The sequence below is a fragment of the Mycteria americana genome, chromosome 1, assembly GCF_035582795.1.
Source record: "Mycteria americana isolate JAX WOST 10 ecotype Jacksonville Zoo and Gardens chromosome 1, USCA_MyAme_1.0, whole genome shotgun sequence".
NCBI lineage: Eukaryota > Metazoa > Chordata > Aves > Ciconiiformes > Ciconiidae > Mycteria > Mycteria americana.
This window is the reverse complement of record NC_134365.1, coordinates 196,266,307-196,292,152: the sequence shown is the minus strand read 5'-3', so window position 1 is coordinate 196,292,152 and position 25,846 is coordinate 196,266,307. Positions and strand designations below refer to the sequence as shown.

The window sequence follows — 25,846 nt, the reverse complement described above, 5'->3', positions numbered from 1 at the left end:
GACTAAGGGAAGAAGTATATTTACTGAGTCCTTTCCTTCTTTCCACTTGTTTTTTAGCCTATTCTCTCTTTGTTTCTTTCCAAAATGCAGTTGTTGAACTGTATCTGATATTTGTTTATACCCTTCTTACCTATGAAAATATATCTACAACAGCAACAGAGGGCTGCACCACTTCTTTCTGAAAAGTAGTTGGCATTCAGCCATTACAGTCTATGTATTTTTATAAGCAGATAATCTTTATGCCGCTTTGCCAAAACAAAAAAAAAAGGTCCAGATGATGCTTGATGACAGTAGACCGTTATGTTTGTAAAGGCTTACTATGGCTGTAGAATTTATTTCTTTCTGGTGGCCAAGTGGCTGGACTCAGAAGTTGTCCCTTGAATAGCTGTGTTGCTTTTTGTCTTAATGTGTTCCTGGGAGGTGGGAAGTACAAATAGCTTGATACCCCAGTGTAAGTGTCCTAGGTTTCTAGACTACTTTTCTGAATCCTTCTCACCTCCTTCTCTCCTGCACATATCAAAATCTGTTTAATAAGTTCAAGGTTCTCAATTATTTGTTTAATTTTTTTTTTTTAACATTAGAAGGGGTTTATTAACAGGACTATGAGGGAACACCTTGCTTTTTAATCATCTTGATCCACTTAGAATTTTAATCTTCTCTAAATTAATAGATTCATCGTAAATAAAATTTTAAATTATAAACCATGGCAATATGAGTATAGCAACTTTGTGGTTTAATGGTATTCTTTGTAAATGTTCTTTATTCCTGTGATATGTATATCCCTGTGTGTCTTATCTACATCTTCCATGAGACCAAGTATTGAAATAACCTACAATTCTACTTTTGAAGTGCTGTGTAGATTCTTATGCTCTCATACACTGCAATTAAAAGAATGGAAACTGAGTTCTTAAGTATGTTTTCTTAGATTAAGTGATGCACCTGCTATTCAGGAGAGTGGTCCCTCAGCTTGGATGCCAAGACTGCTACTTTTCATCCTGCTTTTCAGTACTCTGGTTAGAATAGAAAATTTAGCAGTTTAGGTCAGTAAGGTGTTTATGTAATAAAAACAAATATAGAGTGCTTTTTTCTGTTATGATACTGTTGTTGTTACCTTTGATTATACTATATGGGTAATATGACAGGAAGGACTTGCTTTGTTCACTTGTGATCTCTCGTGTATGGTTTTGAATTCATTTGGGTCTGCTGAGCATCGACATACAGACTGATTCTGACAAGGTATTGGGTACACAGTCTTTGGCACTGACCCAATTCCATCACAGAATAAAAAACAAGTGTTAATTCAGATGAGATTGTTGCTTTGGACTGTACCATATTGGGAAAATATTTCAAAGTAGAAGGAGCTGTAGCTGTTTGCTTAAATAGATGAAGTCATTTCAAGAATTCTTTTATATACTTATTCTGGAGGTTACTAACTGGATTTGCTAGATAGCATACACTATACAATAAAAATTAAAAATACTTTCACTGTTTATCATACTAAATAAATGTGCCTAGGTCCACCTTAACTTTCTTAAAGGTGATATATACACCCACCTAAAATTTGTAGCAAAGTAAACATAGGCATCTTTTCAGTCAGCTTTATTACTGACATTACTTTCAGTCTTTAATATAGGTAGCCCTGTTACAGAGTATATTGCCCACCTATTGTCAGTCAGTGAAATGGAAACATTGGTGAGGGGGGCAACAATAATATTTCAACTCCTGTTCTTCATCTTTTCCTGTAAATGTTTTGTGTGTTTTGCTTTGATGAATTCATATCTTGTACTCATTTTTTTTAGTATTTTTTATATTCAGATGATGACTTTTTGGGTTCCTGTCTGTAACTAGTAGTGTTGCTGCATCTACTTTTTGATAGATGAATAGTTTGATAGGAAACAGGCAGTTTTCCTACCAGTTTCCGTAGATAGGAAATAGCACAGCTTGATAGGAAATACAATTTGATGTCTTAATTTTTTTATTAGCTTAATATGAAAAATCTGTGAGTTTCCAATAATTCTTAATAATGTCATTAGTTTAACTGAATTTATCTTTAAGATCATGGTAGCAAATAAGATGAATGTCAAGTAGTATCCTACCTACCTAACCTGTCCTCTCCTAATGTCTTTCAAGAATTTTCTTGTTTGCCACAGCTGGCCCAGGTATTTAAACTTGAGAGTGGGTACGAAAGTCATCCTTTCCGAGGTGGTTGCATTTACCTTTGTGCCTCTGGTGCAGAGCCAAGGTCCCAGTCCACCGCCGCCTCCAGCCTACAATTTAGAGTTTGCAGAGTCGGATGCCGATAACCCTCTCCTCATGCGTTTCAAAGGGAAGAAGGCTGAATATCGCACCTGAAATTTCACACCTGTAGCATAACTGAGCTGTGCTCAGATGAAATCAGTTATACTGGAACCTTCCCAAACTGTGACAGCAGGAGTGTGACTTGCGAAATCAGACTGCCTGGACAATAGTTTATAATGAAAATACAGTCACTGTATCATGTGGTAGAAATCCTTTGTAAACTCCCAAACTGCGGTACCTCCGCATATGCCAGGAGATCCAAGAGATATTAAGGGTGGCTAATTTATGACTGGAGTCTGTATGCAAATGTCATGCCCATAAGCAGAGGTGTGTAATGACTTGCCTCTCTAGTCTCCCACGCAACACCTATTCATCTCAGTCGTGTTCAGTGGCATCAGTTTGGATGAAACACGTTTAGTAGTCTTCTGTTATTGTCCTCAATTGTCCTCATTGTATGTTATGAGAAAAAGGAGTGGAAAAGAGAAAAGAAAGAAGTAGTTTCCCCTTTCTCTCAAACAAGCTTACAGAAAGAAAAAAGGTAGTTAAACTGGAAGCTAAGGAAACACTTTAGAGAGCTGCTCTAGCTGTAGCTCATGGGAACTTCCTCTCCATCCCCACCATCTGCCTGCGTCTCTTCTGCTCTGAGTTTATCTTACCTCCAACCTGGTTAGGGGAACCATTCCTGGCGTTGCAGCACGCCGGCTTTAGCGGCCGTGACTGCATAAATATGAATGAATGAATATGAGTAATTAGTAAAGTAGCAGCAGAGCAACTGACTGCGTTAAAACATGCGCAAGTGTTTGATTTCGTGCTTTAGCAGTGAATATACCTTGATGAAAATCCCTTTTTGTATTCCCAACCTGTATTATAAGTGCAGTCAAAACAATTTCTGAAATCCATGCTTACCCTTTGTGCTTTGATTTTCTTCCTGAAGGAATGAAGTAAGGAAGTGGAGATCATCTTGCATCTTCTGTGCATCAAAATATATTGCTAAAATATTGCTAATGCTTCTCCCTGAGGATTTCTAAGTCCGTACTATGAAACATTTAGTAAATATTCTGATGAAGTAACAAATTACTTAATGAATCAGCCAAACTAATTTAAAACCGTTTGCTAACAATGAGATGTAATGGGCAGCCAGCAGATGAAAAGTAATAATAATAATAATAATAATAATAATAATAATAATAATAATAAATTTACCTAAACACAGCCAGTATTGCTTTTTGATTTGAAGTTAAGGGGCCAAGTACCTTAGGATATTTTTGTTTAAAAACAAAACATTAATTGGTGGTGAATGATTTTCCTTAATACCACTTTATCTGTTTGTGCTAAGATTAGTTTTCAAAAGTTATCATATTAACAGCCTGTGATGGAGTTCATCATATGATCCTTTTGTCTTATTTTGGAGAAGCTGAAGATACAAATGGAATTAGTTTATAAAAGATCCTTCCCAAAGATAATCAGACAGAACAAATACCTGCATCATTCTCTTCTACATAGCCTCTTCAAGTTAAATCATCTGTTATTAATTAACATACTTAGATCTTTATAGCTACATGCCTACTTTAATTAAAGGTGCCTTTTGTAAAGCACAATCCAGATAATTTTGTAATACACAATCCAAGATGAAACTTAAAGTAATTAAGGTAAATTTTTCAGAGAAAATTATCATGGGAAAGAGTAGACTAGAGAAATTGATTTATGTAGTGATTTAAAAAAATAATAATAAAACAACAACAACAAAAAAACCCAAGACAAATTTCACTTTTATCCTAGTGATGCAAATGCTTGACTTCTAGGGTTTTCTTTATTCCTCCAAAGCCTTTGTCATCTGAGTTTATTTGAATATATGACTGATGTTCCTAATAGAGTGCTTCATTTGTAAGTGAAGTCATAGAAACTCATTTCATAAGAATAGTTTATCTAAATTGTCCTGTATTTTATCTCCACAAAACAGTAATAATTGTTTGCTTAGTGGGAACTACCAGTCAATTTAGAATTTGACAAAAGCAGCTCTTTCTTGTTCAATGATTTTCATAGCATAAAGCCTTCGTAACCCTGGGATTTCCACTGTGAGCTTCTGTTACGTGTAAAATGAAAAGGTTCTTTAAAATTCCCATAGATATAAATGGGCAGTGAAAATGAAATATATATTTATGCGTGTAATTATTCTCATTTTTAATGAAGAAGGCGATGACATATTTTGGAATTTTGAAGACTGTTGTCTACAGAAGCCATTGTTTTTGTGAATATCTCTAGTATATTTTTTATTTAAGGAGTAACATTGCATGACTGTTGACTGAAGATTGTGATGCTGAAACATTGTAATGTTAAAACATAATGATGGACTATTGAAACATAATAGTTATTTATATTATATCTATGTATTTAGATGAATGAAATAAACTAGGTGGTATTTGTAACATGACAGTGCACATCATAAGAATAACTGTCTGAATTATAAAGGTAGGGACTTCAGAAATATAATAATTATGTGTAGACATGAAAGCATCCTTAAGAACGTCTTCCAGTCAGACAGTGTATGCTGTGAACACCAATTCTGTGCTCCTTTTTCATTTATCCAAAAAAAAAAAAAAATTCTAAGTCTTCACAAGGGACATGTATGTGAGGGGAAAATCAGGCAATGTTGTAACAATGTAATTAATCTTCAGTTTTTTACATAGCAGTATTCCAGAGGCTTACTGTCTCTACAATATGCTAATTATAGAATAAGCAGTATCATAACCATTGGAAATACAGCATCTTCATGTTTTGGTCTCCAACCTTTTTTTCCTGCTTCTTAGTAATGGAAAACTGCTGGAAAAATTTTGTCCTGAAATTAATTATATTTTCAGTAGAAATCATAATTCTGTCTGATTTAGTGTTGGTTGACATATATACTTTCATTTTGTATCTCTATCTTAGCTGCACTGCAGACAAACTGATCTGTTCTAGGCAGGACGTGGTATAGAGGAGATGTAGGAATGGGCTGAAGTATCCTTTATATTTGCCTTTGTATCTAGGGGAGTTGAAAATAGGCAAGAATGGAGAGAAATTTTGTATGGCAGTGCACAGAATTTTGCAAGTTTAATGTGAGCCCTGCAGCAATCCGATGCATTTTAGTTGCTGGTAAGTTTGTTAAATTATGTTTGAAAAATTGTTCATCTTAGAAGACAGTCTTCTAATCACTATTATTTCCCCCGTGTCAACAGCAACCTTTTTAAAAGCATAATTTTGGCAACCTGGTTCTGCTGATAAAAAATTGTATATTTAAAATCTTCAGGTTTAATTTATTTTCAGCTACCAAGATGACTACATAAATTGACTATCCTTAGAAATATGTTAAGAGTTCTGGATACAATCCTCTAAATTAGGCAGTAAGTTCTCCAGAAGACTAAATTCTTAGAATGCAATATGAGGAGAAAAGATCCATTATGTCAGTATGGATTTTTTATACTTATTTATATATATATATATATATAGATATATATACACATACATACACACTTAAATGTTTGCTTGATGTCAGTCTGAACATGTGGGGAAAGAGAAGTTTTTAAGAGGTTGGAAAAGCTTATCTGAGAATTGTTAACTGTTGGGTCTTTTCAGGCAGACTGAATGCTCTCTAGCATAAAGTATATAAATAGAGAACATAACATGTAAAAACAGTGTTTTGTGCAACAGCTGTTATTTAGTGCAGTTTCATTCCCTCCTTCCTCATCCAAAAAAGAAGTTTCACCTGAAACAAGTGTAAGCAAGATTTCTGGAAAAAAATCAGACTAAGCATGTAATCTGTTTCCTGCCTGTCTCCAGTCACCATCTTCAGGTAGTAATAGCTTCAGTACTGTACGTGCAGTGAGAATTTAAAAACACTTCCATTTTGATTTTACAGTTCTGCTATCAGTTAAAATATTAAAGATCTTTTAATTACTTCATTTCCTGCATAATGATGTGGACAAACTGCTAGTTACATTTAATTATGGTGCTAATTTTCATCAGTACTGTGGTCCTATACAGTATTCACCTCAAACTTCATTGTGCCCCTATGTGACTGCCACGTGGTTCTCCTTAACTGCTGCTTTTTCTGATACTTGGAATTTTTTATGTGCTTGACGGTACAAAGTGTAATGATGCATTCGCATGTGCTATCCCAAGGTTTGAATTACTATATACTACAGTCAACTCTACTATTTATGGTGGCAATCTTGGATAATGCAGAAGGATTGGGAGCTAGAGTTACTGCATGCAGACCTGAGCTGACTCTGCAGGGCTGGCTTGTGCTGCCTTTATGGGTCTGGTTCGATAGATGTTAAAAGCCATTTTGGACTTAGGAAAAGGCATAGCTCATTCACAAAAGTATTGGCTGAATTAATACATTTTCCTGGAACTAGAAACATGGGCATCACTTTGCAGTGACAGCTAAGGTAGCTCTTTGCAGAGCTAATGCGGGCAGGCAGGATTAATCAGTTCAGCCATACCCCACAGAAAGATGGTTAATATCTAAAAAGTGATATTTGGGCTCTATGCATCTGAACTAATAAACTGTGTTGATTCAGTCTTTCTTGCATAGAATCAGTTTGTATGTTTCTGTGTCTGTGGCATGGTTAAATAGTAACTGGCCACTTGATTATTTCTGAGTTGACTGGTGTGTTTTATGTGTACTTAAAAAGAAAAGAGAGAAAAATCTTTATTTTTAGGGTGTCAGTGTGTCTTATAACTTATATTTGGAGTCATATCAGCATTTCTAACAATTGCGTAGAGATTGTATTAATATGAGATAAGAATAACTCCAGCCCATGAGTTTACATCTAAATTCATAGAAGGGACAAATAATCTGCAATACAAAGAAAAGGGCTTTTGATAAATCACTTATAGAAGTGGAATTAGAACCTTTTAAACTTAAGTCTGGTGCTATGTTCATGGTACAACAATCTTTTAAATCAATTTTAAGAATATTTTTTGACTTTTCAATATAATATTAATAGTATTTATTATTCTAATTTAGGTCCTAATCCTGCAAAGATGTATGCTGTTTCTTAACTCTATGCATGATGGGTTGTACTCCTAAATCATAAGTTTACTCATAAAGGATGATAGTAAGCACCATCTATATGGAATTTTCTTTGACCTATCCAATTTTTTTTTTTTAAGTTTCTAAATATAAATCTTCAACCCTTTACATGAGCTTCTTATGGATTGTCATGTAGTAAAAATGATGAGTATCTTATTTTAGATGACAAATACAATAGAAACTTTCAGTCGGGGTAAGAAAAAATTGATACATATAACCTGGTTTGAAATTGATGTGACAGCTTGACTGGCTGTTTTGATAAAAGCTTTGGAGTACTGTAAATGGATATTATCTGTGTTCTTTTACTGCTGACACTCTGTGGAGCATTCTGTATGTGATTTTAGACTGATTATTGTGACCATTCAACAATGAAGCAAGACAAGGCACTATTTCATGTTCACAGCATGTACTTTGCCTACACTGTGTACTTTTCGCATGGCAGCCTTGCTCGCCCAATAGAATAAATCTTGTTTTCCTCAGCACATTGATTATTTTTTGGTGCTGGTATGGATTAACCAATCTCAACATTTATTTCAAAGTAAAAGTATTTGGAGAGCAAGTGAATCTATAGCTGACTACATGCTGTAAGTAAAGCTGAAATTTATAAAATGCAGGATGAACATTTACTTCAATTCACTTTTTCATAGCTGCAAAAGCCACAGTTTTCACGTTTGCCTGTGCCCACCACCTGTGTGAAAACCTTCATGGTTACAGATATTTGTCAGTACAGCCAGGAATTGTTACACCTATTTTATTTTTAGAAAAGGAATAATAACTTTATGTATGCATTGTATATGCAGTACAATGCATTCCATCATCTAGCTTTTTGATATATTTGGAAAATCATTTTAAATATTTCCTCTCTGTCATTTTTTTTTTCTTTCTCCCTTTCCTCTGGGTTTTTCAGCAACAGATGAGTGCATTTTCGTTTCCCTCTCACCACCCAAGAGTCAATTGTGATTTTTCTCCCACGGGGCATTGATGTGTCATATGTTTCCACTGTTGGTTTTCATAACATAGTTTCACTTTCTTGCTGAGTCTGTCCCCTGAAGTCTTTCATATCTCTTCTGTTTCTAAACAGTAACCTTTTCTGAACACTTTCTTCCCCCTCCCTGTGCTTTCTGAACACCTCACTTGCAGATACTGCTGGGATGGGCTGCTGGGTGATTTGCTTGTGGCCTCTGGAGTCTCCCTGTGCTTTCCTAACTGGACGAAAATGATTCTCAGCCTTTATTTTGTCAGGCCTAGATATTATTATCGTGTTTGGTCTGGAGAAAGTATGAAGGAAGCTCTTCATCCTGCTGTTGTTCCACTGTGGTTTGTGGTGGGCATCGTTGCCCGCATGCATGTTCAGCCATTTTATGCTTCATTTCTGTGGTAGTAGTGACTCTAGGGACCGAAAGTGTGGAATGGGGATATACCTAGTGGCTGCAAATTTTGCTGTTTAGCATAGTTAGTCTGGATGGTACAATGGTTGACACAGCCCCTGCCTGCATCATTCTAGCACTGTCAGCTGGATCCCACTCATCATCTCCTGCCTCTTCCAACTGCAAAACCTTTGGCTAGAACTGCAAGTTGCAGGACTGGATATTTAAAACCTGGGATAGTCCTGGTCAAATCAGGAGAGCTGACAAAATGATTTTGCACTTCTATTTGCATATGAACTCCCACTCCTACCGTTGTAATATGTGAACAATCATTGGAGAAATTTGTCAGAAAAAGTAAGATTTATATTCTTTCAAGGGATTGGTCACCACTTTAAGCCTGTTTCTGTTCACTTAATAGCTGGAATACTGAGAATTTAACAGATCGATTTTTCTACATTTGTAATCTGTAAAAATGCTTGTTCTTTACATGCAGTGCTACCCTATTGGCTTTCTTGGTTGAGCTTCTTAAGAGTTCAGTAGCCATGCAAGAACAAATGCTTGGTGGAAAAGGCTTTCTAGTCATTGGCTACCTCCTTGAAAAGGTATGTTTGGAGGGTTTTTTAATCTTTCTTCTTAGTATTTCTACTGTCATTGTGGTATTTTCAATCACTTAGCTCAAAGGACTGGTGGAATAAAATATATTTGTGGTATGAGATATTTTTGATTTCTGATACTTATAAGTTGTCTACAGGAGTCTTTTCATCTTCCTTATCCTCTTATATGCCAGTATTCAAAGAATCAGTTTTCTAGAGGTGATCCTTTTTGTCTAATTTTTACTTTAGGTCTGTTTGTGAATCACTTTAATGTATTTTCATTTGTGTTTCTCCACTCTCTGTCCCCCAAACTCTTGTTTAGGAGAGTTCTCTTGTTCCCAGTTTGTACAAGCATATCACAGACGTGCCATAATTTAGGTTTAAATTTCTTTTTTTATGTATGTTAATAAAAATTAAGTTAATCCTCTGTGGCTCAGTTCTGAAATTGTTGAAATAGTTGCTCTGTGTTTTGAAGAAGAAAATCTGTAAAATAATTTCATTTCTGAAAGGAACAGTTGCAAGGGGCATTCCCTTTACTTGCTTTTTTCAGACATGATGAGCAGTTATCACAAAACTGAGGTTCAGTTCAGATGCTTGTCTGAGGAACATTACCTGCCTCCTGGTCTCACATTGCTGTGATTTAATAATCTGAAAACAAACTACTGTACTAAGATAGTAATACTCTTATGGTTGAATCTCATGGCTCTGACATTCTTGAATGTCTGCTACTGTATTTTTCATTAGCATGAGGTCAGTATAACAATCATTTGAGAAGAAGTTATGACCAGAGGTTTTTGTTTTCCAAAGGTGAAATTAAATAATGATAATCTCACCTTTAAAAACGTACTGAATTTTGAAGAAGAATGATAAATAATTTCTCTCATTCTGCTCCCTATGTTATTTTCAGCTAGGGGAATACATTCTTATAGTAGAAAGACTTTACCTTCACTGAAGTAATACCTAAAAGCAGATTATTTTCTGTGCTTCTGTGTTTTCTGTACTAAGCAATTGTGATTTAGAATGTCGAAGAACTAGTCTAAGGTGGTTTTTTTTTTCCAGTGGTAGGTTTTCCTGTGACATAACCAGAATGAATATACAAAGCTGTTAGCTCCAGTTCTGTAAGTTATATACAGGCAGGCTGGTGAGCCCTCATGGAGTCCCTTTCTCTTGTATAGAGCACTATAGTTTATGCACATTGAATACATCGATTTAGAATGTTATACATGAAATAATAAAAAAAAAAGTTTGTGTACTATTCTAATTAACACCTGCTACAATCGATAAACTCAGGGTATGTGAATATTTAAAGGATTTTGATTGATTTCTATCACAACATTTTTACAGCATATGCCATTTTCTGGGGGTTTTTATGCTAAATTCTCCTTAGCAGCAGTTTTTCAAAAGGATGTATTTTATTTTTTCAGTATATACATATATTCAGTTGGCACACATGGCAGGAAAAAATCCTTTTGTTTCCTAGGCAGGCTCAATTTTATTATTTGTATATTATCTGTTGTTCATTTGCATGTGATCAAATACTTCAGAGAGGACAGAAAGCTTTTTTTTTCTGACTTGAACTTCAAAACAACATTTTTGTTCTTATTGGTTGCAGACTATTTATTGTGAATTGTGATGTACAAGCCAAAGGAAACTCAGTATCCAGGCTGCACTTGTATTACTGGCAAATGGACTTTACTTCTAAAAATAACAAATCTGCATGTTCCCAGACTGTACTTACAGCATTAGAAGTAATTGGAACATTTTTTAGGGAAGGCAAGGGGAAGGATGTTTAGTGGTTTTTCCTATTAGTTCCTTTTGCTAACTTAGTGTACAAAGAAGTTTGTCAAAGTCCGCATGCCATGTTAATGAATAGAAGCAGCTCTCAGCAGTGATTTTATAGCATATGCTGTGAAACTGAAGGGCTCTCTTGAAATTTGAGGAAAGCTTGAACCCAAATACTTCAAATGCCTACTTATGTTTAAGAAACAAAAGCAAGTCTACCCGTAATGTGTGTTTATATACTGAGACACCCAATTTCAGTAAGACACATAATTAACTGCCGAAGAGTTCAGGACTTCAGACAAAGTTCTCAAGGCACTGTGCTGTAAAATGTAGAATGCTGACTGGATTATAATAAAACAAAAAAGGAAAAAAAAAAAAAGAAAAAGGATTTAACCTCAGTTATTGATGAATATTTTTAACCTGTTAAATGTAGCCATTAGAAAGACTGTGAATATTATTAGAAAGTATAAGTTGCTGATATTTTTTCTTATTTCCTTTCATATTCAATGACATAAAAACATATGCAGTTGCATGTATTTAGTAAAGATGAGTCTGGTGAAAATATCACTTCATATTTCTGCTGTAAGTATATTAAGGAAGAAGGTTTTTCTTTCTTTGTTCTTTCTGATTATTTTTCCCCAGTCATCTAGAGTTCATATAACCAGAGCAGTTCTGGAACAATTTTTGTCATTTGCAAAATATTTGGATGGATTGTCTCATGGAGCACCTCTACTGAAGCAATTATGTGATCACATCCTTTTTAATCCTGCTATCTGGATACATACCCCTGCAAAGGTAATTGGACACTTGAATGATGTTATAACTCTGCAAGTATTCTTTTATACCATGGTACTTAGGTTTTTAGTTTTTTAATTTTAAAACATGGTAATAACAAAGATTTTTTACATCATGAAGTCTATACCCTGCTTAACTATATTCTCCAATGTCCGTTATAAGTTTCTAAAAGCAGTTACATTCTTGCCTAAGATTCTGACTAATTCTATCAAAAGACTGCTTCTAGAAACCCAGTCCATTTTTCAGTGTCTGTGTTACATTGTTTTCCTAAAGATTAAGCATAAAAGTATGTGTTTTTAATTGTAAGCAAAAAGTAAGATATCTTTTTTTACACATTTGCATAAACTTACATTTTAATTATGTATTTTGTTTTCATAAAAGCTATAAAAAGTTATTGTTCTTCTCTGGTGATAATGAATTAGTTGTTTTCCTAAATAATCACAGTTGAGGAATGTGGACCAAAGTGAAAAGTGACATGGTCCTAAAATTTGGTAATATATACTTTTAGTATAAAAAGCCAAAACAGAAAACAAACCAGTAGGTTTATCATGACATAAATCATAGAATCATAGAAAATTAAGATTGGAAGGGACCTCTGGAGGTCATTCCAGGTGTCAGTCCAGTCCCTGCCCTAAGTAAAGTTGTTTGTAATTATTTTTTTGGTTTTTATATCATATCCAAAGTAAGTCCTAAAAAACCTGAAAATTAAGGTTATTAGTATATAACTTACATTTAGGTGGATAACTATTTCATTCTTCAGGTGCAGTTGTCTTTGTATACCTACTTGTCAGCTGAATTCATTGGAACTGCTACGATCTATAACACTATACGCAGAGTAGGAACAGTACTGCAGTTAATGCACACGCTGAAATACTACTACTGGGTGGTTAATCCTGCTGATAGCAGTGGCATTACTCCTAAAGGATTAGGTAAGTACAATGCATAAGAAAGAAAATATAAGCATTTCTTGTACAGGACGATTTATGATGTAAATGTGTGAAAGCTCCTTGCATCTGTAGACAAGGAGGCAATGGCAATAATCGGTACCAGTGGTCAACAGTAGAAGGACTATGCAAGTCCTTTTGGTGTATCATATGCCTCTGATGATAACTCCTTATGTTTATATGTATTCCCAGAAGATTCCAACTCTGGTCTTCACTCGCATAGCATATACTTATGTGGGCATACTTTAGGAATCCTATTAAAATCACTGATTTTTCTTCTTCTGTAAGAGAAGAAATGCTAAATGTATTTCATATGCCAAAGAAAGCTTTGTGGGGTTTGAATGATTGGTAGTGTTAAGTGATCTTGAAAACAGTGGAAACTTCTAGTTCTCACCGCTGAGATCTCTGAAGCTGTATTTCCAGTTTAATAATATTGTTTTCTCTGCCCTTATAAAATAGAGATTGATTTAACTTCGCTTATAGTCATGCGCTTAGCTTAGCTCAGGAAGCATTGAACGACAGCAACAACAAAATACAATAATACATACAGGCTAAATGCTGCATATAACAGATGTGTATTAGCCAGAGCATCAAATCATTCTAATCCTATACACTCCAGCTGTAATGTCATTACATTTATCTGACTACTTGTGTAAAGCAGGGAGGATTTGGCTTGAAAGTCTCTTACAAGTTAATTGATATAGGCAAACTTATGAATTATCTTTATTCTGTAACTATTACTGTCATGCTGAGAAATGGAAAAATGGGGGGATGTTTTAGTGCTGTCGCATATCCAAATATTTAAGAATATGACATATATAACATTTAAGTTACTGGTTAATTCTTCGTTTGTGAGTTAGCCATATGCATAGGGTTTTTCTTCAATCTTTTTTTAATAAAAAAAAAAATGGAAGGAACAATTCTTCCCCTAGATTAGATACCCTAATAGGCAGTGAAGTTGTAACTTGTTTAGGCTCACAGAAGGAGCTGCTGTTGGAGCTGGGACCCCATTTATAGTTCTCTCATGGTATAATATTAGATGAATGATATTATTCATAAAATTATTAAAATTTACTTTAAAAATATCTAACAAAAGCACACTGTGTTTCTGTTCTCTGTTGATTTGAATGAAAAGTTTGCAATATCAGATTATGAAAATTAACTCTGGTGGTTACTTAATTAGCATGAAATTCTTCTCAGTGATAAAATATATTTCCCACTTACACTGATTCTGGATTCCCTCTGCCAAAATAGAATCAAGTTCATTTTTGTTACCTACAATGAAAGTGTCTCCATCTGAGCTAGATGTCTGCTGATTATAGACAGCAGAATTCAGGAGGCAGTTGCCTTAATATGGGTTTCTACCATCATTTTAGTCTCTGTGGGGCATCCCACCTGCCTTTCAGAAGGATGCAGGTGTCCTTTGCATCCTGAGTCAAATCTGCTTGTTCTGTGTAGATATTTTGGATACCTCATGGCATGTCAGATCACCCTGATAAGTATGTTTGGGAAGCTGTGTCCTACCCCTAGTTGTCAGAGCCTTGGGAACTATTTAGTTTGAAAGGTAGTTGCTTTCTAGATTCCATTGGCTATGTTGAATAGATCTCCATTGACTTCAGTGGAAGGTTAGAAGCTGGTCTCACGTGTTGGAAACTACACTGTAGATGTCTGAAATTAGGGTGAGTTGAATCCTACCCTGGGACTGACTGTCAAGCTTCATGCTTTCAGACCTCTGCTCTGTTGAGGGTCACACTGTCGTATGCATAGGTGCAGTTTTACCATCAGACAAGCTAACCATACCTGAGCTCAGTGAGGAATTAGGATGTTAAAAACTCAGCTGATCAGCTTATAATATGTACATTGTATTTGTGACTATTGAGTGACCAGCTGTTGGGTGGTAAAGTTTCCAAGTGTCACCCATATTTACACCTAGAGACCTGGAAAATTGCTCAACAGGTTTGAGACTGTAAGTTTGCTAATATTGTCTACTTTTTATTGCTGTAATTCTTTCTGGGTTTTGGTGGGGTTTTTTGGAGGTTTTGGTTGTTTGGTTGTTTTTTTTTTTTAATTAAAGAATTCCTGTACTTCTGTGTCATGATACTAGTACCTAGCAACACTTTGAAAATGTATTCAATATTACAGACTTCCCTCTGGCTAGGCTTGCTCTTTTGTGGAAACAGTGTGACATTTCTTTCTGTAGGAGGTATGGCTTGTTTTTTATTTTGCCCAGATCTGCCTCTCTGCAGTTAGCTGTATTTTTGGAGTATTTGTATGTGTAATGCCAGTTGAATAGCTAGGAAAAAATATATAATGTATTCATCAAAATCTGAACAGAAGGCACGGGGTACACAAGGACACAAAATTAGCAATGACAAATGAATCAGTTAACTCTAAATTAGCATACATATGGCTGTTTTACTTCCCTATCTTTTCTTTCATTCTTACCTATTTTAAGGATATAGTACATTCTCTTCTCATTTGTGTCAATTCCAGACAATATTCTGGTTTTCTCAGTAAGGCAACCAGCTAGGTCCCTGAGAGGTAATCAGATAGTGCAAATTACTGGTTGTTTGGTGTAGCAGTATGACAACAAAAATCACAATTACTAAGGCCTTCATACGGTAGTTGGGAAGGTGTTTGATAAACTGTGAGGCCATGCACATTTTCAAAATATATATTATTATCTGCTATATCTGAATTTTCTCATTTTTTTCTTTAGTTATAAACTGACTTTTTTAAAGGTTAATCTCAACTTTCTTCCTTGATCCTTATCCTCTTCCTTCCTCCCTGTTGCTTAGACTGCAGAAAGTCCCATGTAATTAATGCAACTATAAGAAAGTATTTTGTAGTACTCTCTTTCCGGTCTGTAAAAATAGCTTTCCTTGTGTTGAGTTGAAGAATGTCGGCTTATCAGGGAGGAAGATCAGTGACATAGCAATGGATGTGCAAATCCAGCATAGCTATGGAATTTTCTCCATGCAAATCAGCACTAGGACTTTTTTTGCTGTTATTTCACAGGTAGCCTCTGCTTCTGACTAATACAGCTGTAATAACTGTGACGATTTGCAAGCAAATGACTGTGGAAATATAATTGCTGAGGTGATGGGATGCTAAATTTAATTTCATATTAACTTAATTTCATATTAGTTTTTTACCAATTTCACATTAATTACTTTCAATTGATAAAATTCCTGAAAACTTTTCAAAATGTTTAATCACCTGTATATATTACATCTCTTTTCTTCACCAGATGCTCTTTCTTTCAACATTAAGTGCAATCTGCCAATTTGATATGCAGGTCTGGCTGATTTAGGCTTATAGTCTTAGAATACTATAAGTAGCTGTAGTTAATATGCTTAATGCTTTTTTCTTTCCACCTCTGTTTTCAGCAACTCATAACTTCACCAATTCTAACATTTCAAAAAAGTTAACTGTTCCAGGATTTTGGTTTTGTGTTGATTGTTATTAGCCTGCATACAGCCACTACCGTCACATGTAGCCAGCAAATTTATCATTTGTTAAAATGTAGAATAATGTGTAAAAAGAAGTTTGCGAAGGTAAGAAACTTACACTGTAAAAATACAATTATGTGAATGTTAGAGTTGCTGCATTTTAAGTAGCATTTGCTATTTCAAAATGAAAGAACGGGACCCATTGTCTATGAGCAGTAATTTTACTGTAAGAAACAGAAAGATGTCATAATGTGAGAAAATGGCATATGAGATTCCCTTATCAGAGGCAACTGAAACTCTAAGCTAACTTGACATCAGACTTTTCAGATCTGAAGAAGACTTTAATGGAAATCTTGCCAATATCTGAAATTTGACTGAATGTGTTATAGTGCCTTCAAATAATTTGCTGTCATATTAGAAAGTAAGCTTATTCATGCAGACATTTTAGTAGTGTGATGCTTTCTTGTCTTCTAGGCATATCATTTTTTATGCAGAGATGCTGAAACACTTTTTAATATTGGTAGTTTGATTTACTATCACTTGCAGACAGTTACACTGCTTCAAGGTTTTATTGCGTTCCCTTGTCTTAGTAGAGCACAAAGTGGGTGAGTTGTCTGTACTGACAGTTCAGTATACCTTGTTTAAAGCCAAAGTAGCTCAATATTGAAGCTTCCTATTTCGCTAACACTGTTTTCTTAAAAAAATGAAAGTTTCCCCCTTGCTTCTCCTGGTATTCAGCTTATAAAATAGGGGGTGTAAATGTTTTGAATTATTTAAAAGGTTCAAATATTTATTTCAAATTTGGTTTTGTATCTTCTCTTTCATTATTGCTTTCCTGTTTCAAACTGGTATTTCTTCTTGGATTCAGTATACTAAAGTTGCCTATTGTTTTGTTTCTGTCTGAAGTATTAGAAACACTTTTTCAAAATGTATACTTATTAGCTTGCTTGATAACATTCTTAGTAGGTTTTACAATTTAGATATAGATCCACATAGTGGAGGCAAGTTTTCGGTTTAAAATTGTGAGTTTTACTTTCTTTTTTTCTGTTGTGTTTGTGGTTTTGTTTTTTTTTTTTTAATTAAATTACCAGTTATAAATAGGTGGCAGGACAAAAATTACTTGTGTTTTATTAAGACCATATTAAAAGTAAACTTGTGAAATAATTCTCATGTCAGGAAGAGCAGAAAACGTCAAACTAATTTCCACAGGAAAGAATCCCTAAACTTTATTATATTTTACATTTTACACTTGAACTATGGTTATAGCTATTCTCTTGATTTGCTATGTGCATGCCTTTAACATTCTGTTAAATCATACAGAATAAGATATGAAGGCAGGAGAAGATCATAGCGTTGCCCAACAGTTGCAGTATCTAAACACACAGTGAAACAGGCAATTGAGTAAAAATTATTTAAAATTATGTTACTTCCTTCCATGATTATATCCTTTTGTGGATTTTAGGAAAGAATAAGAGGATAAGTGGGGAGAGATTTAACTCTTTATCTTGCTGTGGTAGATAGTGCATTTCATTGATAATACTTCAAGCTGCCAGAGACATCTTAGCGTTATTTGTTGTTCTTTGATGTTTTGTCTTTTCAAAATATATACTAGACTGATGTTTAAAGAAAAGCCAAGCTGTGAGTGTCTTTCAGAAGGGGCAAAGCACACATATTTTTAATATCAAAGCAACAGAGAAAAATTTAAACTCACTTTTTAATTTTCATCTTTGGATGTCTACTAACTGTTGGATAGTTTAATTTCTTTAGTAACCTTTTTAAAGAAAAATAAAACATTTATACACTTTAAAAAAAATTTCTCCGTGTTGCTGAATTAATTTGATGCACAATTTCTGTAAATTTAAGAGAGAACTTATTAGAGCCCACCATGATATTTATGCCTTGAAAAACCTTCATTGGAATTACATACCAACTGTATGGCATCCTCTGAAAATACTGATGGACCAACAGTGGTCCAGTAATGAGAAAGCGTAAAATGAAGGCAATAACAGAAAAACAAACTAAATATTGTGGAGGGTTTTTTTCCTAAGAAAGAATAACTTAGGATGCTCAGTGTTACCAACTCTCAGAAATGTATTGTGCTGAATTGTAATTTGGGACTCTGTTGCAGAGCATCCCTATGAAATACTTGCAGCTTCATTGTTGTATGAGAGAAATGTGCATTTCAGTTTCAGGCTGCTGAGTAATGTAGTTCATTCTTGAGCCATTGGCCAAGCATTTCTTTTTGTCTACTAGTGTCTCCTGTGTGCTTCCCAACTCTTACTTTGAACGGACCTTTATGAGCAGTATCTTGCCTCCTGCTAGAGAACTCATGGTTGTTAATGTCCAAATTAACTCATGTTAAAATAGAGTTTTCAAGAACATTTTTAATGTCCAACATTTTTGAACATGAGCTAGAAAAGTGGGAATTTATTATAAGGAGAAAGTAACTATAGTTTCTGGGGTTTGTGGATAGGAAAAGTTGCACAGAGTTATTTCAAGGGCTGGGTTAGAGTGGAACTCAGTTCTCATTAGCTTTGCAACAGTAAGATAAAAAGTAGGTCCTTCCGTGATCCACATAACGTGTGATGTTATTTATGCATGCGTGGAGATCAGATTCTGCTATCTGTATCGTGTTTTATTAATTTAAGGAGTAGAAAAATCATGCTTTTTACACATAAAAAAGCCAGATGGAAGAATGTCGGGTTTGGTTGTTTGTAGAACTGATAACACAACGTTTTATTTCCCAAGACAGGATTAGAAATTGTTATTTTTGTTAGTTAAAGCTCCCAATCAGTTTTTTACACCAGTACTGATTGTACTTTACTCTGTGAATATGTTTACATATTCCCTCTTAATTAGTACTGGTTTATGCCCCTATAATTGCTCTGTGCTGCAAGGATGAATTGGATAAATTTTTTTCATTTATTTTTGTCTGGATAAAGCTGGCTAACTCTCATTATGAGTGTATATTAAAAAAAATCTGATGCAAATCATGTGCTATCTGCAATAAATACATACATAAAGAATCTAAAAGCAGGAAATGATTTAGTGACTAATCCTGGTGTGGGATAAGGGAGGCATCCTTTCTCTTTGCCAATTAACAAGAATGTTTCTATTTTGTTTTAGGGACTTATGGTTGCTGTATGAGATCTTAAAAGGATTATCTTCGTTGCTGATTTGGTCTGAGTTTGGATTTAGTCTTTCGCAGTGCTGTTTATCAGTTTCTCAGTGGGTCTGAATTGTCTGTATCCAGTGATGGGCACAAAGATTAATAGCCAGTAAAGAAAACGCCTTTTCAATGTTTGAGTTGAAAAACAAGATCCACTTGTCTCTCTTTACCTGAGTATATGTGTGTATAATGTAAATTTTTCAATTATAGCATAAATTATACCATTGTTTGGTCAATAGTGCATTTTTCTAAAAATAAATCTTCAACTAGTAATGAGGTTCTTCAACTAGTAATGAAGCCAAAAAGTGCGATGACATAAAAATTATAGTGGCAAATCCATTTTATGTAGCTTTACAACTTCCCAGATTAATTCCATGCAATCTGTATCAGATGCCTGTTGCATAACTATTGCTGCAGTCCTTTCTTCCGCTATTTGTAGTTGTTTACTGGTTACATAGCCTCCAGTTTCTCCAGCCTCTCTTACTTTTCTCTACCAGTCGTCTTTTAATTTTTCAAACTAATAAATTCTTTTGGGCACAGGCTGTCCTCTTTTTCTGATTCTAATGCAGTGAAGCTTCAAGACACAACCAAAATACAAGGAATAAATAGTACTGGAGGACTGAAGGAAAAAGCATCGTTTTGCCTGCTTGGCATATAACCTCCAAGCAGCAATTCCTTTTGTATCTTTTGCATGTTGAAGAACCCTTTTCAGGGTTCTCACACATCTCCAGAGAAACTGGTGGGTATGTGAATAAGAAGTATGAAACTCAGGTATCTTTGAACAGGTTCCCAGTTAATTTGGGATATCTTCTTTTTAATCCTTCCTTAAAATTTCTGTTACCGAAATCCTTTGCAGAGCTCCCCATTGCCTTAGTGTTCTGTTTTCTGTTTCCATAATTACAGTCTTCCAGAAAAGACAAAATGCCTCAATTTTTAGTCTGGTTTTCAGACATTGTCCAATATTGAATCCCAATAAGGTGTAGGAGGGAAGAAGGTGTGCAAAGAAACAGATTTCTGTGATGTGGTTAGAGTTGACTCTGCATTTGAATTAGGGAAAAAAATAGCTGTTGGCTAGAAGCACACCATTGCCATAAAAATACATGCAATATTTAATGTAGTTGCAGCTAGTACCAAAAAATCCAACTTACTTCGGTTTTTACAATGGGAAATAGATGTTTCATGGTGCCATTAGAATGTATGAATGTAAAACTGTTCCTGTATCTTTAAAGCCTATATCATAGATTTTTTACAATATCCTTAGAGTTTTTACATATGATAGTGGGGAGAGGTTGAGATTTATTTGCTTCTTTCTGAAAAGTACCCCGTTCTCCTCCTCCACTCCTAAACAGGGAAGAAAACTCTTTTTGTTCCTGCTAGTCAAACAAATATAACTTACCTTCAGGTTTGCCCTTGTTGCAAACTTGAATTACTGTGTGTACAGCAGTGGCTCCACTTCGAAGAGTGGCACCAAAGACCATAAAAAAAATCTTCATTAAAAGGTTGCATTCATCTGGATTGGAAATAATACTGAGACATAGAGTGTTATTAAGCTTTGATATGTGTTTATCAGCATAAGATTAAATGATTCATGAAAAAGTAAATTAGGCTGCATTTATTTTCACTGTGCAAAATTTAAGACTATCTATGACACACATTGTTTGAAAAGTAGGAACTTAACAAAGGAATTTCCAGTTCAACCTTAACTATTTATGAAAGGAGAGAATGGAAAATACAGTAGGACAAGGTTCAAGTGAATATAGTTGTTCAAGCTCTATTTCTTACTCAATTTTTTAGATACTTCTGTTTTCCTAATGGACTTCCTCAAGCATAATTGTTGAAAGTATTATGGATTACAGATTTTTTGGTTTTTTTTTCTGGTTTAAATTTAGTATTTTCTTCAGATGGTAGTTTCTCTTTGGTTAAATAGCTTCAGTTTCTGCTACAGGTAAATGGCCACCACTAATATTTCATTAATCCTTTCTCTGTTGGATTTCGTTCAGATAGTATTTAACATAGTGGCTTAGTTATTCCAAGTTGTTATCACATGTTTTAGGTGAGATTCAACTTTGTATTCAGACCCTTTAAAGTTTACATGTCCACAGTGTAGCTTGTACTAGGTGTTTACACTCCCATTGTTTTCAGTGGAATTCAACTCGATGTAGTCAATAGAACTAATAATTTTTATCCTAAATTGGGCACTGACATTGGGTCAGTTGAGTAGATCTAGTCAATAAAGTAGTTGCTTATATTGGGATTTGAAACTCCTGGCTCATATGAAGACACCTACAGAACACATACTTTAATTTAGTTGTGAGAGCCTAGACCTGATTACTACCTTTCATCTTCCTGTGTCTTTGTTTAAAAAAAAAAATACACATATAGATTTCTTTTTTTCAAAATGAAACATCACATATATATTAGTGTTGTAAAATGTGATTCTGAAAGGTTATAAGTTATATCATTTACAAATATGAACTTTTATATAATGGATAGAATACTAAATCTGTTGTAGGAACTGTGATTTCCTTAAGAAGCTGCAGTCATTCAAGCAATCAGTTTACATTTAAAAGTGGTGTATTTTGCTTCTTCCAGATGGTCCTCGGCCGTCACAGAAAGAAATCATATCACTAAGGGCATTTATGCTGCTGTTTTTGAAACAACTTATACTGAAGGTAAAACAGTCTATTCCAGATGGGAAAAATTGAGTTCTGTTATATACATGTAATAGGATCTTTCATAGTAGTAAATATGTAATACCTGTCAGGTATTGTATCTGTTTCTGGTTAATTTTAATGTTCATGCACATACTTCTAATCAACATAAAGGTAGTAAATCCGTACAATATTTCTGATTAACCTCACCAAACTATGCCATATATATTTTATTAAACGTACTTGCAGAAATAGTATATGACACTACAGAACCTTTCAGGTATTTGGGCTTTTTCTTTTATGATAGTAGATAGTGGCTTGATTGATCAAATGAAAAAGGTAATGGCAGTTGTTAAGTTAGCTATTGCTTTATCCTTTTTTTTGGTTCTACCACTGGTTGAAAGGGTCTAGGACTCTTTCCCTCTGTTACAGCTGAATGCTAATCTTTGAGGTATAATCTGTCATTTGAGACTAGAATGAAAACCAGTATTTTCTGGCCTGGCCTGTTCCTCCTGTTTTTTCTTTTCTGTGCCAGGGATTGGAGGAGTGACAGTAATAGTTTATAGTATCTGAGGGCCCACACTATAAGAATCCTTCCTAGCAGGAACAGAGGGCTGACTTCATGCTGTTTTGAATTGTCGATGTGATAAGGAAAAGCAATTGAATGAAAGAAGGAATTTGGTCTTTTGAGTTTAAATAGAAAAAATTGTAGGATTATTTGACTTGGTCCAAGTTTTTCTTGAGGCAAACTTAAAGAATGTATTTTCTCTGAGTAATGCCCCTGTTTTTTGGTTTTGGTTTTTTTTTAGGATCGAGGAGTGAAAGAAGATGAACTGCAGAGCATATTAAATTACTTATTAACAATGCATGAGGTACATTTCTGTAATTACCTATCTTTTATTGTAACCAATTGTACTAGCTCTATGGGAAGCCTGCTGTTGAGGTTAGTTTGTAGAATAACATTGATGCTTGTCATACAGGATGAAAATATTCATGATGTGCTGCAGCTGCTAGTGGCACTAATGTCCGAACATCCAGCATCCATGATACCTGCCTTTGATCAGAGAAATGGGATCCGGTAAGACAGTGAAGTGAGAAAATATCTTAAAAGTAGTTCCACTATCATCACTCTCCAGATTGCTTCTTTTTCACATAAGTATCACACTTGCTGATCTTTCAAACTACAATTTTATTAACTTGGGCTATATTTTTTGTCAAAAACAGAGTGGTTTTGATAGCTTGGAGGAAAAAATTTTCCGCTTAAGGTTATCATTATGATATTTGAAGGTAAACGTACTGTCGTACTTGCTTCTCAATCTCAAATAGAATATGTAAATAACAAGACTCATCAAAAAGCCAAGTATCTATCTCAGAATAATTTTGAATATTCTGTCTTCAGATGTTTAACATAATCTGAAGGGAAGAAGAGGAAAACAAGAGAAATTGTGCCCTAACCTCTCAAATTATCTCTGAAAAGATTAAAAAAGCTATCTGTGGAATTCATATGTTTATCTGTTTGACAGTAAAATTAATAACTGATAATTCCCAGAGAAGCGCTGTTTTTGTTGTTTTCTTATGCCTAATTTGGTAATGCGATTTTTTTCAGCGATTAATAATATTCATGTTAATGATTTAATATTTACTGTAGAATTTTATTTTGTGCTGTTCTGAAACTACTTTGGAAAATGCAAGGGGTTGTAAAACAGGGGGGGGGGGGGAATCTACTACCTGATAAATTCAAGCTTCATTTTGCCAAAATACTAAGATGTACAAGTACTTGTATTTAAAACTGTTTGAATGACCATGCTAGTTGAAGGGAAGACTCATTGTACTTATAGTTAGGACTTTGTTTTCTGCCTATAGTTGTCTGTATTCAGACAGAATTCTATTCCTGACACCTTTCGAAGAAGGCTAAAACTGATCTGGAGGATTTAAGACATCTTTATGTAACATTTGTGGTACCAATATTAATTTGATGGTGCAGTCTCTGTATTTAAACATCTGTGTTGAAAAAGTGGAGAGAATGCACAGAATTGCAACATTTAATTGTTAAAAAAAAGTGCCTTACATAGAATTAGGGCTTCATCTGCTTATGTTATCAGAGGACAAAAGCCTCAGAGGTCATTTGATAATGGCATAAGTCCTTTCAAAAGAGGAATACATTGTCTGCTAAAGTGCTCTTTAGTGCAGAAAGACTAAAAAGAATGGCTAAAAGCTGAAGCTCAGCTATTTCAAATGGGAAACTAAAATATAAATTCAAAAATTTGTCAAACAGACTGAGGGAAGGGTAATGTTTTCTGTCTCTTGGTGTCTTCAAATCAGGACTGGTTTCCTTTCTGAAAGACTGTAGAATTTGTGCTTAAACCAATCATATTCATTAAATAAGTAATAAATTAAATTAGTTAAATTTTAAGGCCTTTTTTATCCAGGATTTAAAAACATGGGGTGTATTTTTTTTTCTACTTCAAATTTTGATGCAATAAGGATGTGGCTTCATAGGTATATATGGGATTTTGTGTAACATATTGCCATATTTTACTTTTGACAAATGAGATTTCAGTATAAACATCCTGTGATTAAATGCAGGTACCCTATCCTGTGTAGAAAGGATATTGAGTAGGGTTTTTAAGAATGAAAGGAGATTTTCAGTAGCATCCAGGTACTCCAAGAAACTCCAGGATGTGACCTTATGTGCTCCAATCTGCTTCTCTTGTCTTAAGCTACAGCTGCTCAGGCTGTCTTTTATTTGATTGTTCCAAGGTAGAAGTATGAGAGGAGGTTGTCACTTTCTGTAATAAAACATGGAACTGAACCAAAAGACGCCATGTCTCTAAGCTAAAGAATTCATAATCAAACTCTTACGGTGTGCTTGGTGCTTTCAGTATATCCTTCCATTTTGTGTAAATTGCTATTTTTATAGTTTTAATTATTAACAAATATCCCTGTTCACTGAAATACAATCCATATATGTGATGCTTAGTAATAAACTGAAAAAACTTGTTGAATTTGTTTTTCTTTTTTAGAGTAATTTATAAATTATTGGCTTCCAAAAGTGAGAGTATATGGGTGCAAGCTTTGAAGGTCCTTGGATATTTTCTTAAACACTTGGGTCATAAGTAAGTGTAGTTTTAAAATTGTTATAGTAGTGTATTTAAGTTCATAATTCTTCTTGTCTTTTTGTCGTGATTACTGTATATTCTTTGACAGTCTTTAGAAATTACTTAAAGTAACATTGTTAGGCTTTCTGATTAATAATTTGCCCCTTTATACATTGGGATAAAATTAATTTTCCGGTTAACTTGTTACTACTATGACGTTTGAAAACATAGAGTGATTGTCTGCCAAATATATGATATGCTGAAATTCAAGTCTTAAAATGATTGGAAACCATTTTCCAAAAATACAGTTTATAAATGTGTATTGTATGTTCAGCTAAGGATAATAAGAAACATATGAGTATCATCAAAAAATTGTTGCTGGAATTTTCAGTGTCATTGCAATAAAAGTTTCAGGGCAGTACTTTTAAAAATAGCTTTAAAATGATGGGAAAAATGAAATAGAAGAATATGTTATTCACATGGGAAAGTTTTGGAAGGAAAAGCAAACAGACTAAGTAAATTATTATTAAAAAAGGAGGTAAGGACATACATCTGCAAGAAATATTCACATATAAAACATGGCAGCAAGAAATATTCACATTTTAAAAGAACTGGTGTCACAA

At 34.4% G+C, this 25,846-nt stretch overlaps 1 protein-coding gene across 1 annotated transcript in view; it reads left to right on the top strand.

Moving 5' to 3' along the window:
- Nucleotides 1–25,846, top strand: part of NBEA (neurobeachin) — a 235,388-nt gene that overhangs the window by 54,805 nt on the left and 154,737 nt on the right. The window contains exons 10-16 of the mRNA XM_075498349.1: nucleotides 9,233–9,341; nucleotides 11,757–11,909; nucleotides 12,670–12,838; nucleotides 22,067–22,146; nucleotides 22,935–22,997; nucleotides 23,106–23,203; nucleotides 25,149–25,241. Of these exons, the coding sequence (XP_075354464.1) occupies nucleotides 9,233–9,341; nucleotides 11,757–11,909; nucleotides 12,670–12,838; nucleotides 22,067–22,146; nucleotides 22,935–22,997; nucleotides 23,106–23,203; nucleotides 25,149–25,241 (765 nt within the window). The remainder of the gene's footprint in view (nucleotides 1–9,232; nucleotides 9,342–11,756; nucleotides 11,910–12,669; nucleotides 12,839–22,066; nucleotides 22,147–22,934; nucleotides 22,998–23,105; nucleotides 23,204–25,148; nucleotides 25,242–25,846) is intronic.